This window comes from Hippopotamus amphibius, chromosome 5 (assembly GCF_030028045.1).
Source record: "Hippopotamus amphibius kiboko isolate mHipAmp2 chromosome 5, mHipAmp2.hap2, whole genome shotgun sequence".
Lineage (NCBI taxonomy): Eukaryota > Metazoa > Chordata > Mammalia > Artiodactyla > Hippopotamidae > Hippopotamus > Hippopotamus amphibius.
Window position 1 is genome coordinate 52,167,253 of NC_080190.1, and position 13,406 is coordinate 52,180,658.

Sequence of the window (13,406 nt, forward strand, 5' to 3'; positions counted from 1 at the left end):
TGTCCTTTCTGTGCCAGTGAAATGCCCAGCCCGGGGGCAGAGGCAGCTCATGAATAGCTGGTGTGTCCCACGGAGCCATCGCCATTGTCATCGCCTGGGCAATCACAGCACACAGCATTTGAGGAGAGCCGGACAGCTCCGGGCAGTGGGAGGGCCTGGGCGCCCACTCTCCAGGCTGAACCTGGGGCGCAGGCTGTTGAGCTGAGAAGTGGGTGCAGACCACTTTGCAGAGCAGGGGTTTTGCAGTGCGAGGCCGTGAATCCAGCACAGCGTGGGTGAAAGGGCCACTTCCAAAGCCCGCAGACCCACGGGGTAATCCCGGGTCTGTGTGTGTGAGGGGAATGTGAAGGGGTTGGACGTGTTCCAGAAGACAGACCCAATGGGCACCCTACATCCTGGGGTCCAGGCTGGGGAGCAGCCCCTTGGTCTGAAAGCAAACAGCAGACATCTGTTTAGCTCAAGGGGTATCCCACTGGGAGTCGTCTCCCAGGGACCCCCGGTGTTCAGGTGTGCCACACGACAAAGGGAGGTTGCGTGGAGGGGCCAGGTTTTGTCGTGGCTGGAGTCTGGGCCTCCTGCAGGCCATGGAGCTGGAGAATGGAGCCGGCAGTGTGTGAGGCCGGCGGCAGGCCATCCCTCTGGGATGTCCCCAGGTTCTTGGACTCCTGGGGTCCGGACTGAGCTCTCCTCACTGCCACCATCCAATTAACCACTTCCCTGCAGTCCTCTTCCACATGCTCAGGCATCTCCTCTCTCCCTGTGGCCTTAAATGCCTCATTCCTTGCGTATCGTACTGACTTCCTCCCATCTTCTCTCTGCTGGTTCATTCCACTCAACCTGTCCTTCCCCAGCCACTGCGGAGAGGGCCAGCTACTCTGCCAAGCTGACCAAGCCCGCTTCCGTGCCCTGCTAAGTGCTCCAAGGGCTCCCTGTCTCCCAGGGCCGTGACCGGAGACCCCTCATGCCAGCACCTGATTGGGCCTCCCGATGGCTCCTACCACCTCCTGCCCCTTCCCTTCCGCATCCCCACCGCCAGCTCCCAGGGTCCCTTGGCTGCACCTGGGGTCACAGAGAGACATTCTATTCCAGGACACCCTGTGCCCCGCTGTGTTTGTACAGGCTGTTTTCTCAGCCTGAGCTGTCCAGTCCCCACTCCTCGGCCCCATCCTGCCTGGCAATCCCTGCTTTACCTCCACCTTTCCCGGGAGCCCTCAGGGACTTGCCTCTGCTTTCAGCACCCTGTGTGCTGACACCTCGATGGCAGTGCTTATCGCGCATGTTAGGTGACTGCTGATGTGCTGTCTGTCCCTCTCTGCCCTGGGCCCCAGCCCAGCCCAGCATTCCCTCTAGGAGAGGCACAGTGCCTTTCATCATTGCCCTGCCAGCCTGGGTGGTGCTGCTGGCCTCTGCCCTGTCCTTCAGGGTTGTGCACAGTGCTGGGGCTCAGGGCTGGGCAGTGAGTCCTCTCTGGGGCTGGAGCATCTGGGGAGTGGTGCTCGCTGGGATGGGAATGCTGGAAGAGGCAGGAGCCCGACAGCTGTAGGGAGCAGCCCAGGGCTCCCCCGCTTTGCAGGCAGGGGAGCAGACTTGGGGAAGGAAGGCAGGAAGGTGCCTCTGGTCTTTGTCTCGCTGCCCAAGAAAGCCCAGGAGCTGGGGGTGTTGTGTGGGTGTGCGTGGAGGGGCAGGGTGGGGAGCTGTCAGCTGAGGGGGCAGGGCAGCCTCGGGGCCTGTACACACGGCATGGCCAGCGTTCCAGAATATGGCCTTCTCTAATCGCCATCAACATTCCGTTCCATAGGCACTTGGGCTGACAGCTGGCCTTCTTTTAATAGCCACGAGTATTCTGGGCGATATCCTAATCTCGGGGCATTCACAGGGAGCACATACACAGCTTGCGGCCCCGCCCCCCCCCCCAGGTACATCCAGTTTCCAATCACAGAGAGGTACACACCACCCACACTTGGTCGCATGCACAGCTTAGAGCAGACACACTAGGGCACTCAAACCCATGCCCTGTGGCGTCACAGGGACCAAATGCATGTGCCGAGCACATGGTCACACACACTTACATACATGCCATACATTCATCATAGCATAGCACAGCCACCACCACCGGCTATGCGCGTGCACAGTCAAGGTCACACAAACACACACAGCACTCTCAGGTGCAGTTACGCTCAGCCCTGCTCAGAGCACCTTGGAGTCACCGAGACCCTAGGACCCCCAGGTGGGCAGGGGATAGCTGGGAGGTGTGGGGAGGGCATGATTCCCAGAGGGCGTTGGGGCTGCCCCCCTTTCCTGGCCACTCCCTGGGCTGCTTCCTCCTTATCTCCCCCTTTTACAGATTGGCAGGTGCCGGGCCCAATTACCTTCCCGGAAGCCTCTGCTTGCCGTCCCTGGGACCTGGGAGGGGCCTTGGCTTCCATGTCCTCCAGGCCCTGACCGCAGGGGGACCATCCACTCGCTTGCTGGACAGCCCCCCAAGCAGCTGTTGCCTCCGTGTCTGTCCAACCCTGGAGGAGTGGAGATGTCCCTGTGAGGTGAGGGGGACATTTTGCAGCCCTGTGCTCTGCCCCCTCCCTGACCAGGCCTTTCTCCAATCTCTCTACACTTATTCCTTGGAGTGAAGCCCACGACCCTGTTTGCAGGGTTGCAAACCCTTGCAGACTGTGAGTGCATGTGCCAGGGTGTGTGTGTGTGTGTGTGTGTGTGTGTGTGTGTGTGTGTGTGTGGATGCACACATGCGCACGCTTGTTTGCTTTCTTAAGCATGTAAGATGGGTATGTTTTCATGAGGATCTAGGCCCTCTTAATGAATAAGATTCACTACTTGATGTTCACTACATTAGTTCAGGGATGCATCCTCTGACGGCTCTGCCCTCAGCCCTTCAACTGAGACCCCCGGGGATGGGGGCAGTGGGAGATCAGTGGAAGCTCTTGGTGAGGCCCAGAGTGGGCCCTGTAGGCACAGTGATGGAGGAGCTGGGGACAGGGGTTCACGTCACAGGGAACTCTCCTGGGGACATCAGGGGGCATCACAGCTCCAGACCCCAACTAGGCGCTGGCAGACTGGCAGCTCCCACGGCTGACCGCAACTGTGGGGTCAGCATCCACGGGCATGGATCTAATCTTGGATGTAGAGACGATGGTTTTCCCTTTCAGAGGAGGGCACAGAGGCTTAGAGAGGGTGAGTGACCTGCACAAGCTCACATAGTAAGGATTTGAACTCAGGCTTGAACACAGGTCCCCTGACTCCAGGGCCAGTGCTCCTCCTGCTGTATCCTGTGAGCTCCTCAAGGCTCCCAGGAGGAGGGGGCTTAATGCTGAGGATGAAGGGCCCTGAGCTAGCTCCTGCCTGTCTCCCTAGAGGCTCATCTAGGGTCAGAAATGCTAGTCTTTTTGATCTGAGGCTCTAAGGCCCTAGGATAGTGCCAGCATGGAAAAGAGGTGGCCCGGAGTTAGGAGACCCACGTTCAGTCCTGGCCCTGCTGCTGGGTGACCTTGGGCCACCTTGTTGTCTCCCTGACTGCAGTGGCCCTGCCTGGCAGGGAGGATGACATGTGGGAAGGCCGTGGGGAGATGGAGAGGGGCTCTTCCTGCAAGCGCCCCAGTTTCCTGAGGGTCCCTGAGTCTCAGAGGCAGCCCCACCCAGAGGCCTGAGGCTGGCCTAGTTGAGGAAAGGATGGCAAGGTGCCAGTCAGTGAGGTCCCAGCCTCCTTACCACCTCGCTCTCAGAGCCCAGGGATGCCTGGCGCCTCCGTCCAGAGATCCAGCTGAGGTCCGAGGCCTGGCTGCTCAGTGTGGAGCGGTGGGTGGAGCGGTAACTGGTGTACAGCCCAGTGCGCTGGCCCGGCACACCCAGCAGCACCCCCAGGCAGGGCAGGTGCTGGGCGATGGCCATCCTGCAAGGACAGTACGTCGGGTTAGGGGGATGAACAGACAGACTTGAGGAGATAGGGGTGGATGGACAGACTGATACTGGGCTAATGGGAGTGGACAAAAAGCCACTGGGGAACTGGGGACGTTCAGACATTGGGGTTATGAGGATGAACAGACAGACACGGGGTCCATGGGCATGGATGGAGAGCCTCAGGGTGGCAGGTTCAGCCAGATGCTTTCTCTCAGTTCTCGAGTGGCTGGCCCAAGCCATATTTCTGCAAATGGGGACCAAGAATGCTCCTGAGCTGCCTCTGGGCTGGATGGACTAAGGCCTGCAGCTGGCCTCAGCAGGGCGCTGAGTTACTGACACCACCAGGCAAAAGGAAGAACTGAAGTCCCCCTCGTGGAAGAGGTCAGCTGCGATTCTATCAGCAGAGAGCACCCTGGGCCAGAATCAGCCCCAGGCCGCTGCCAGCGCCCCTGAAGTGGAGTGGAGCTCTCCCCGCTGTGATCTCTCCAGGCTGTCACTGCCTGGGGGCCTCTCTTTGTAGCCGGCAGCACTGCTGATCCGCCATCCTGGCTGCCTCTTGGCCTCAGCTCTGAAAATCCCAGTTAGTATTGGACACTGCCCAGGGAGCTCTGATGTCCCTCCAAGCTGAGCCCCCCAGGAAGCTGGGGCAGCAGAGAGGGTCACACCAGCTCCAGATGCCACCCAGTGTCACTGGCTGCTCTCAGCTGCTAGAGTTCCCCACCCAATGCATGTATACAAGGGACGGGAAAGATGGCTGGCCTCTGCCCCCATGTATAGGCCCAGGCCCTTCACGCCCATGAGGGTGGGCCTGGGGATCTGAGGCTGGGTCCTGGAGGAGGGCCATACCTGTACTTGGGGTGGGTGATGGCATAAATGATGGGGTTGTAGATGGCAGAGGCCTTGGCGATGACAGCTGGCACCGAGTTCATGTAGGGTGTCAGAACATGTGCGTACCTAGGACAGAGAAGCTGTGGTCCCCCTGCCAGCTGGCCCTCCCTGGAGACTCCACAACCCACCTGCCCACTCAGGAACCTTCTTCTTAGGCCAACCAAGCCCTGCCAGGGCACCACCCAGCCTGGTCCAAACCAGCATAATGAAGTCATCCCCAGGGGAGAGATGGCAATGCCAGGGAGAATTCTGATCTGAGGTGAGTGGGAGCCCAGCAAACAGTTGCGGGAGGGGTGCTGAGAAGATGTGCCAGGTTGGGGGTTTCACCAGGTCCCACTGTCCCTTGGAGCCTGTGCTGCTGGCAGTAAGCCCTCCCCACCCCCAATGACTCTAGCCCCCTGCCCAGCTCTCCCCACGCCCCACCAAATCCAGATGCCCACCGCTCCCCCTGGCTCTCTCAGAATAATTGCACAGGAGGGCCCCTAGAGGGAACCAGGCCGCTCCTGCACAAGGGGAAGGTCTCATACCCAAACATCTGCAAGCACTCATAGGTCTCACTGTCTCAAAGTGCTCCTGAAGTCTGGCTTGTGTCCATGCTGCTGCAGATGTCAAAGTCCCCAGACTCTAGCCACAAAGGACTAGAGGGTGGGATGTGAGTAGCATGCTCGCTGTGTGCCCACAGCCCGGTGAGGAGCAAACCAGAACCTCAGGGATAGTTGCATATTCCTAAGGGGTCTTGCAGGACCTGGCAGCCCTCGCAGGCCCTCAAGCCAAACCCAGACCAGCCCAGAACTCCCCCAGCCTGTCTTCTACTGCCTCCAGGAATGAGGCAGGCCCAGCTCTGGTGGGGCATCTCATAGCAGGGGGAGAATAAGGCTGTGAGGCTGGACTGGGGTGTGAGGATGGCTGGCTTGGGCTTGGGCTGGGGCTGCCCCAGGGTCCCCTTACCCTTCTCCCACCCTTCCAGCCTCTGCCCCAGCCCCTTAGCCACTGCTCACCCAGCAAAGCCCATGAGGGCCACAGTGGAGTAGGGGGCCCAGGAGAGCACAAAGAGAAGGATGACCAGCAGCTCGATCTTGGCCATTTTCCATTCATTCTGCAGCCGCTGCCGTTGCCGGGGGCACTCAGCACCACCCTCGCGGGCTCCGAAAGTCTGGAGAGCTCTAGGAAGCGTGCAGAGTCTGAGTCACTCATGTTGCAGTAAGTGCCGGGGTCATGGCTACTGTCAGGGAGCCTCCTTGAACCCGGCCATCCCTTCCAGTGCGGCAGCCCCGCCTCCCAGAAAGCTCCCCATTATATCCAGCCTAAGCTGCCTCCCTGTGCAACTACCTGTGGTGTCTTCTCTGCTCCACCCCAACCCCCAGACCCCTTGACCAAGCCCGAAGGCCCCCTCTTCAGAAGACCCTGTCTCCTGAGACTTCTTTAAGTACCTAGGTTGTACTGGTCTGTAGGCACCCTACCCCATAAGCACATGTGCTGAGCTGGTCTTTGCCCATCTGGGGCTGGGAGTGCCCTGGGGGATGGGTACAGATGTGAGCCACGGACAGCCCTGGTGAAGGGCCACAGCCCCCTTCCCATCGAGCCCCTCCTTCGTGCCCAGCTCTTACTGGCCCGTCTCCCGGATGGCCTTGAAGATGAAGATGTAGCAGTAGATGATGACAAGCAGAGGGAGGAAGAACACAAAGCAGAAGAGCAGCATGGTGTAGGCGCGGACCGATGGCGTGAAGCTCACGTAGTCCCAGGAGCAAGAGGTCAGCAGCCCCTCAGGCACATAGGCACCTGGGAACCAGGGCCAGGTGCTCAGCCTTCAGGGCAGCACTGAATCAGTCTCCTCATCCAGCAGGGGCTTTGGATGTGGGGTCTGAGCTCCTCAAACACTGGCCCCAGCCCCAGCCCTGCCCAGTGGAGTGAGGAAGCCGGGGCACGTGGAGGGGACCTTTCCAAGCTGGTTCTAGCAGGAGACAGATGGCAAAGCCCACTGCTGCCTAATGTTGCCAGTTTGGAAGAGAAACTTCACCATAGCCCCAGGGTTTTACTCCCCCAGACTTCAGCCAGCTTCCTGGTCCTGCCCCAGAAGGGTGGGTGCCTTGCTGCTAACCCTCTTACCTGCTGAGGCCTCACACCCCAACCCCTGCCTGTCTGACTCATTGCAAACTCAGCATCAGATGCACCTGCCACTTCCTGCCAGCCAGGAACCACGTGGTCTTCCCCTCTGTACTTGGGGATGGCAGCCCAGGTTATCCTCTGATTGTTGATGGTACAGCCTCAGTTCCCTCTGCTGCTAGTCATGCCCCCTGAATGTCCACTTGCTTTGAGGCTTAAGCAGTCCCTTGGCCCCTCCTGCCAGCTGATCGACCCAAGTCCACCTACCTGCCCCTTGAATGCACCCCTCCCAGCCTATCTTCCCTTCCCCCGATTCCCTGAGCCCACTTACTCCAGCCAAAGAAGGGCGGCAGACTCCAAGCTAGGGCATAGAGCCAGACGCCCAGCAGGACAAGCGCCGCCCGCCTCTTGGACACCATCCCGACGGTGGCCAGTGGGCGTGTGATCACCAGGTAGCGGTCCAGGGCGATGGCCGTCAGGGTAATCATGGAGGTGATGCCAAAGACAGCCCCACAGAAGGCATAGAATTCACAGCCTGTGGGCAGAGCTCCCTGACCTCAGCCCTTGGCAGGGAACCTATCAGATACCCCAGGGGAAGGAAGGTCTGGGGATTGCATGTATTCAGCTCCTGTGCTCTCCTCTTGAGGAAAGCAGGCCTCAGCCCCTCTCCACCCTGCCTACTTGCATCTGACGGAGGCTCACGGAAGCCTCTTGCTAACTCATGAGACTGAGGGTGGCTACCCACTCTTTGCCCAGGAAGAGCACATCACCTTCTCATCTGGGTCAGCCTCCACTGTGGACATCCCCTGCCCCAACCCTCCTCCTCCCTCCAGCAAAAGGGAGTCCCGAGTGTCTACCTGCCTCTCCAAAGAGCCACTGCTTATAGAGGCTGCTGGCGAAGAAGACAGGGGCCTGGGTGAAGGACATGAGGAAGTCGCTGACCGCGAGGTTGATGATGAACATGTTGGCAGGTGTCCTGAGGCCTCTGCTCCTGTGAGGGGTCAGAAGCTGTCAGGAGGCGCTTCTGCTGGGCAGCGTCCCTCAAACACGTGTGCACACGTGTGCATGCTCGTGCACACATGTATGTCTGCACACAGGCGGGAGCTGCTGGGCCACAGACCCCCCGTGCTGCCCAGCAATAGCGGCCAAACAGCTCTGGAGTCCGGCATTGTGGGCTGGAAAGTGAGACCCCTCAAGGCAGCAACTCGTGCCTCTCTTGTCCTCCCTCTTCCAGTGTCCCTGCAGTCCTCACCCTCGGGGCTGCAAAGGGGAGAGGCGCTGATGATGGTGTCCACAGGTCAGGTACTTTCACAAAATTTATCTCCTGTAATCATCCATCTTCACGTCTCTCACCCCAGCCCACTTCATTTTCCAGATAAGAACACCAAGGCTCCTACCCGTGGAGAGACTTGCGGTCACAAGACTCAGGAAGAGGCATAGCCAGGATTCACTCATTTGCTGGGTACCGCACATATAAAAACATACTTAATCATCGCGTTGACTCCATGAATTAAATCACAACTCCATTTTGCAGACAAGAAAAGTAGACTCAGAGAAGATAAGTGACCTGCTCAAAGTCGTTTCAGCTAATAGGTGGTAGAGCCAGGAGTTCACTTCTCCACGTGCTTGCCTCAGCCATTCAGGGGGCGAGCGAGGCAGGTAGGGAAGGACGCCAAGGCTGGTGGCCAGGGCTGGTTGTTGAAGGGCTTGAGGACTCAGGCCCTTTTTGACTAGGGTTGCTCTTTGAGGCAGAGGGAGGATGCCCATTGGAGCAGGTGATGGTGGAGGTGAGCTGGGAGCAGGGCAGGGCAGGACAGGCAGAGACGTGCGTGTCATAGGGGCACCCGTCCTACACAGAGGGTGTGCCTGGGACCCAACCGAATGTGCCACTCAAGCTGCCCTGGACTACTTTGGGCCCCTTTCCTGGGTCTGAAGGTGGAGGCCTGAGCCTGAGACCATGGGCCCTGGCCTCCTCACACAGGCTCAATAGCGCCCTGGCAGAGCTGGCACCAGAACTTCTGCCCTGTGTTCTGCCCTATCTCTGCATGGCTGGCAGCCCTCAGTGCCTAGGTCCCCACCCTACCAACCAGGCACCTGCAGAAGGTATAGATGACCGTCAGGTTTCCCAGCATCCCCGTGAGCCCCACCAGGAGGATCACCGTGCCCAGGGTATAGTGGGCATGGCCTGGAACATCGACCGTGGGGAAGGGGACCCAGGCAGCAGCCTGAGCCCTGGCTGCCTGTGGAGAGACAGAGAAACAAAGGCATCACATGACCCCATCCCCTTCAAACAGTCCTGAGAAGAAGAGTTAGGGTTCCCAATGGGGAAGGTAAAAAACTCCCCCAGTGGGGCAGGCTCAGAGTGGCAAAGCCACTTGCCTGCACAGCTTGCAAGTGGCTGAGCTGGAATGGAAACACATGTCTCCCTAAAGCTGAGCCCAAGCTCCTATACCATGGCCCAGAGGCAAAAGTTTTCTAGAAGTGTGCTCAGATCGCCTGTTGGAAGCTGGGACAGAGAGACACATGATTGGCAAGCAGGGACGTGGCTGAAGTGACTCTGTTTTTCCTGGAGAAGGCAGAGCCATCTGCTGGGTGGGTTCTTCGCCTCTGCATGAGCACCATCCCAAGTGCCTGAGACAGTCAGCAATGGTATTCCAGTCCCCTTGCGCTCTGGGGAGCTGGAGTGGGGTAGAGCCCCTCTCCAGCTCCCCAGAGAGTCCCCCAGGAGTCCCACACCCATCTGAGCCTCAAAGACGGAGGTTGTATTCTCCCACTATATAACTGGGTAGGGCTGACCTTGACACATGGCTTTAGACTGAGAGAAAGAATTATCTTTTAAAAAGAAAATTCAGGGGGAATTCCCTGGTAATCCAGTGGTTAGAAATCCGTACTTCCATTGCAGGGGGCACGGGTTCAATCCTTGTTCAGGGAAGTGGGATCCCACATGCTGCATGGCCAAAAGATAAAAATAAAATAAAATAAAATAAAAAGAAAATTCAGGCCTCCCAAGTCACTGCAGGGAGGTCACGATCCTACAAGGCCAGTACAAAGGCCTTTAAAGGCTCCTCCCATCCCAGCTCCTTTCCAGGGAAGGGAGTGGTTTAATTTCTGTCCTGCCCTGACTCCTGTAGCTACTGGAGCCTTCCATCCTGTCCAGAACCTAGGCCAGCATCCCATAGTCTTGCGGGTACCCTCATCCCTCCCCAGTTAATGGTGGGGGAGTTGGGGTATGGCCCTGGGCCCTGGCTAGGATGATGGAGGCAGCAGAATGCCCCAAACACCTCACTCTGGGCTGGGACAAATCCAAAGGCCCAGGGTATGCCTTCCTCTCTGAAAGGCTCCAGGAGGGGCGCATCCTACCACCCTCAGAAAAAAGTGGATGGGCCATTCCAGCCCTCAGTCCCACGGGGCTGGCATTTCTGTTCCTCGGATGCTCTCCACGAGGAAGGAAAACTTGCCACACTCTCCTTTATTGGTCTCTTTGTGTAGGACAGGCTCAGAGAGGTTCAGTAACATGCCCAAGTTCCCACAGCAGAGCTCAGCCCTTTGCTACCTCCCTGTCAAAGCCCCTGTGTGTCCCTAGGAAGGGCACCAGGGTGGGGGAGGGAGGCTTTGCAGGCACACACTCGCCCCAGGCTTACCGTGGGGCTGATGGGCGGAGGCTGGCCCAGGCTGGAGGCGCTGCTCCGGGAGCTGTCCCACCTGCTGGGGGAAGCTGGGGTGGCCATGCAGCTGGATTCCTGGGCCGGGCCCGGCAGGGCTCTTGGCCCTGAAGGAGGGTTCATCCTAAGGTGAGGTGGCCCTTCTCAAGCCCACAGAGAAGTCAAGGGCACAGGGAGCTCAGGATGTTAGCTGTGCACAGCTTCCCACCTTTCCTGCATCCTCAGCACCCCTTTCCAGTCCACTGGCTGCCTTCTCTTGTGTCTGGCATGGACCGAGCCTGGAGCTGTTCTTGGAGCTGGTGGCTGCTCTGTGTCCAGTGAAGCCCAAAGGAGAGAGTGTCACAGTGATGGCGACTCACGTCACAGGGTCCGTCCCCAGCTTTAAGTAGTGGAGCTGGGAGTGCACATGCCCAGTCACTCACGCCTCAGCTCCCTGATGATGGCAGCGTGCATGTGCGAACGTGTGGGTGAGTGAGTGTATGTGCGTGTGAGTGTGTGTCTGTGTGAACTTGTGTGTATGTGTATATTGCAGAAGAGATTACTGGGCTCAGGCTCTTGGACCTTTTCCTACCCTCTGGCCAGGCTCTCATTCTTCCCCGAGCTCATCAAGAACAGCCTCTGCTACCCCAAGATCCCCACTCCCAGGGCTCTATGGTGCCCAGGCTCAGCCTTTCCATGGGGTGCCCTACCCTCGTGTCTGCCCACATAACCCATCACAGCTGCACAACCACGCGGTACAGGACCAAGGCTGGTCACCCCAAGTCACAGATGCAGAAGCTAAGAGAAGGCGCCAAGATATAGCACAATCAGGGGGAGATCAGATCGCGAGGGATTTTTTTGTTTGTTGCTTTTTGATCATAAACTTTGCTATTAAAATATAAATATTTTTTTTTATTATTTTATTTTATTTTTTGGGGGGTACACCAGGTTCAATCAACTGTTTTTATACACATATCCCCATATTCCCTCCCTTCCTTGACGCCCCCCACCTCGAGTCCCCCCTACCCTCCCTGCCCCAGTCCTCTAAGGCATCTTCCATCCTCGAGTTGGACTCCCTTTGTTATACAACAACTTCCCACTGACTATTTTACAGTTGGTAGTATATATATGTCTGTGCTACTCTCTCGCTTCTTCTCAGTTTCCCCTTCACCCCCCGCCCCCTCCCATACCTCGAGTTCTCCAGTCCGTTCTCTGTATCTGCTTCCTTGTTCTTGTCACTGAGTTCATCAGTACCATTTTTAGATTCTGTATATGTGAGTTAGCATACAATATTTGTCCTTCTCTTTCTGACTTACTTCACTCTGTATGACAGATTGTAGTTCTATCCACCTCATTACATATAGCTCCATCTCATCCCTTTTTATAGCTGAGTAATATTCCATTGTATATATATGCCACATCTTCTGTATCCATTCATTTGTTGATGGGCATTTAGGTTGCTTCCATGTCCTGGCTATTGTAAAGAGTGCTGCAATAAACATTATGGTACAAGTTTCTTTTGGGATTATGGTTTTCTTTGGGTATATGCCCAGGAGTGGGATTACTGGATCATATGGTAGTTCTATTTGTAGTTTTTTAAGGAACCTCCAAATTGTTTTCCATAGTGGCTGTACCAACTTACAGTCCCACCAACAGTATTAAAAAAACACACACACACACAAAGCTGGTAGAGACCTGGGAGCTCACCCAGGACTGAAGACCTGGCCCGAGGTGGAGAGGACCCCCGGCCACACATTCCTCTTGGAGGAGGCAGCAGAAACAGAAGTGAGAGCCCTGGAGCTGGAGAGGATAGAGGCTATGCATGCTGTTGCCAAGGGGTCTGCTCAGCTTCCGGGAACGTTCTACGTGGGCGCTGTGTCCTGAGGCACAGTGCCGAGATTTGAGGAGCCCTGAACGGAGAGATATGCCATCTCCTCTTCCATGTCCCCTGAACCTTTACAAACAGTTCTCCTAGAGCCCCAGATTCAGACTGGGGGGCGAGAGCCTCCCAACAGCTCACGGCTCAGATGCACATCCTCCCGGGTCCCTTCCACCCCAGGCTCACCCTGGGTGGCAGGTGAGGCTGGGGGAAGAAGCTCAGGGCAGGGACAAACGGGCGGGGGTCCTCAAGTTCCTCCCAGTTCCCACCCTGGCTGGTGCCCACACGCTCAAAGACTGGCCTGGCATTCTTCCTCTCCCACTGCTGAGGGCAGGCTGACCTCAGTGCTCCGTGACAGCCACTGGCTCCTGGTGCTTCTGTGGCCCCAGGGACCCCTGAGCTGATAGCAGGACTGCCACACCCACACGTAGCTCCTCTCTCCACAGTCTCCCCCTTTCTCCTGCCCCGTCTTCTTACATTCTTCTTGCTGTAGCCCTAAAGGTGTTTGGAAATCCACAGATTCCACCAGATAACCCCCTGTTTAACCTTTTGATGGCTTCCGTTGCTCTTAAGCCATAGACAAAGCTCAAATGTGGTGAGGAGGTGAGGAAAACACGACCATGTCACCCAGTACGTGGGGATAAGAAGCAGGTTTTGTTGGGGAAACTGAACCACCGAGTCAGCCAGAAGAGGCGTGCTGTCCCCTGCTTGATGTCCGTGTGCACGGGCCAGGCTGCCCTCACAAGGGACTGTGTGCCGGGACAAGGACCTGCAGCCCCTGCTACTGCCCCTTTTGAATGCATGCTCCACAGTAACCTTGTTGCAGGAACGAGCAGCCAAGCTCAGGCGCCAGGCAGTCTGGGTGTGGCTGCCAGCTGAGCAGAGAGGTGTCTGAGAGCGCCAGCTGCCAGCACCTGCAGACCTCACTGGAAGTTTTATTCAGGCCGTGGGGGAAGGTGAGGTCTGATCGCGGGAAGCAGTCAAGT

General features: G+C 57.5%; 1 protein-coding gene across 2 annotated transcripts; it reads right to left on the bottom strand.

Moving 5' to 3' along the window:
• Positions 1–388: 388 nt before the first annotated feature.
• On the bottom strand, positions 389–10,685 carry OPN4 (opsin 4). Of its 2 annotated transcripts, none has more exons than XM_057734390.1 (10): positions 10,542–10,685; positions 8,995–9,140; positions 7,758–7,891; positions 7,232–7,435; positions 6,405–6,576; positions 5,796–5,960; positions 4,756–4,863; positions 3,721–3,901; positions 2,370–2,513; positions 389–427 (listed from the first exon to the last, which is right to left on the bottom strand). In XM_057734390.1, the coding sequence occupies exons 1-10, from the start codon at positions 10,683–10,685 to the stop codon at positions 389–391; spliced, it is 1,437 nt and encodes a 478-aa protein (XP_057590373.1). The 2 variants fall into 2 exon arrangements, with proteins under 2 accessions (XP_057590373.1, XP_057590372.1); XM_057734389.1 differs by having other exon boundaries at positions 7,758–7,908; positions 8,979–9,140.
• Between the last annotated feature and the right edge of the window lie 2,721 nt (positions 10,686–13,406).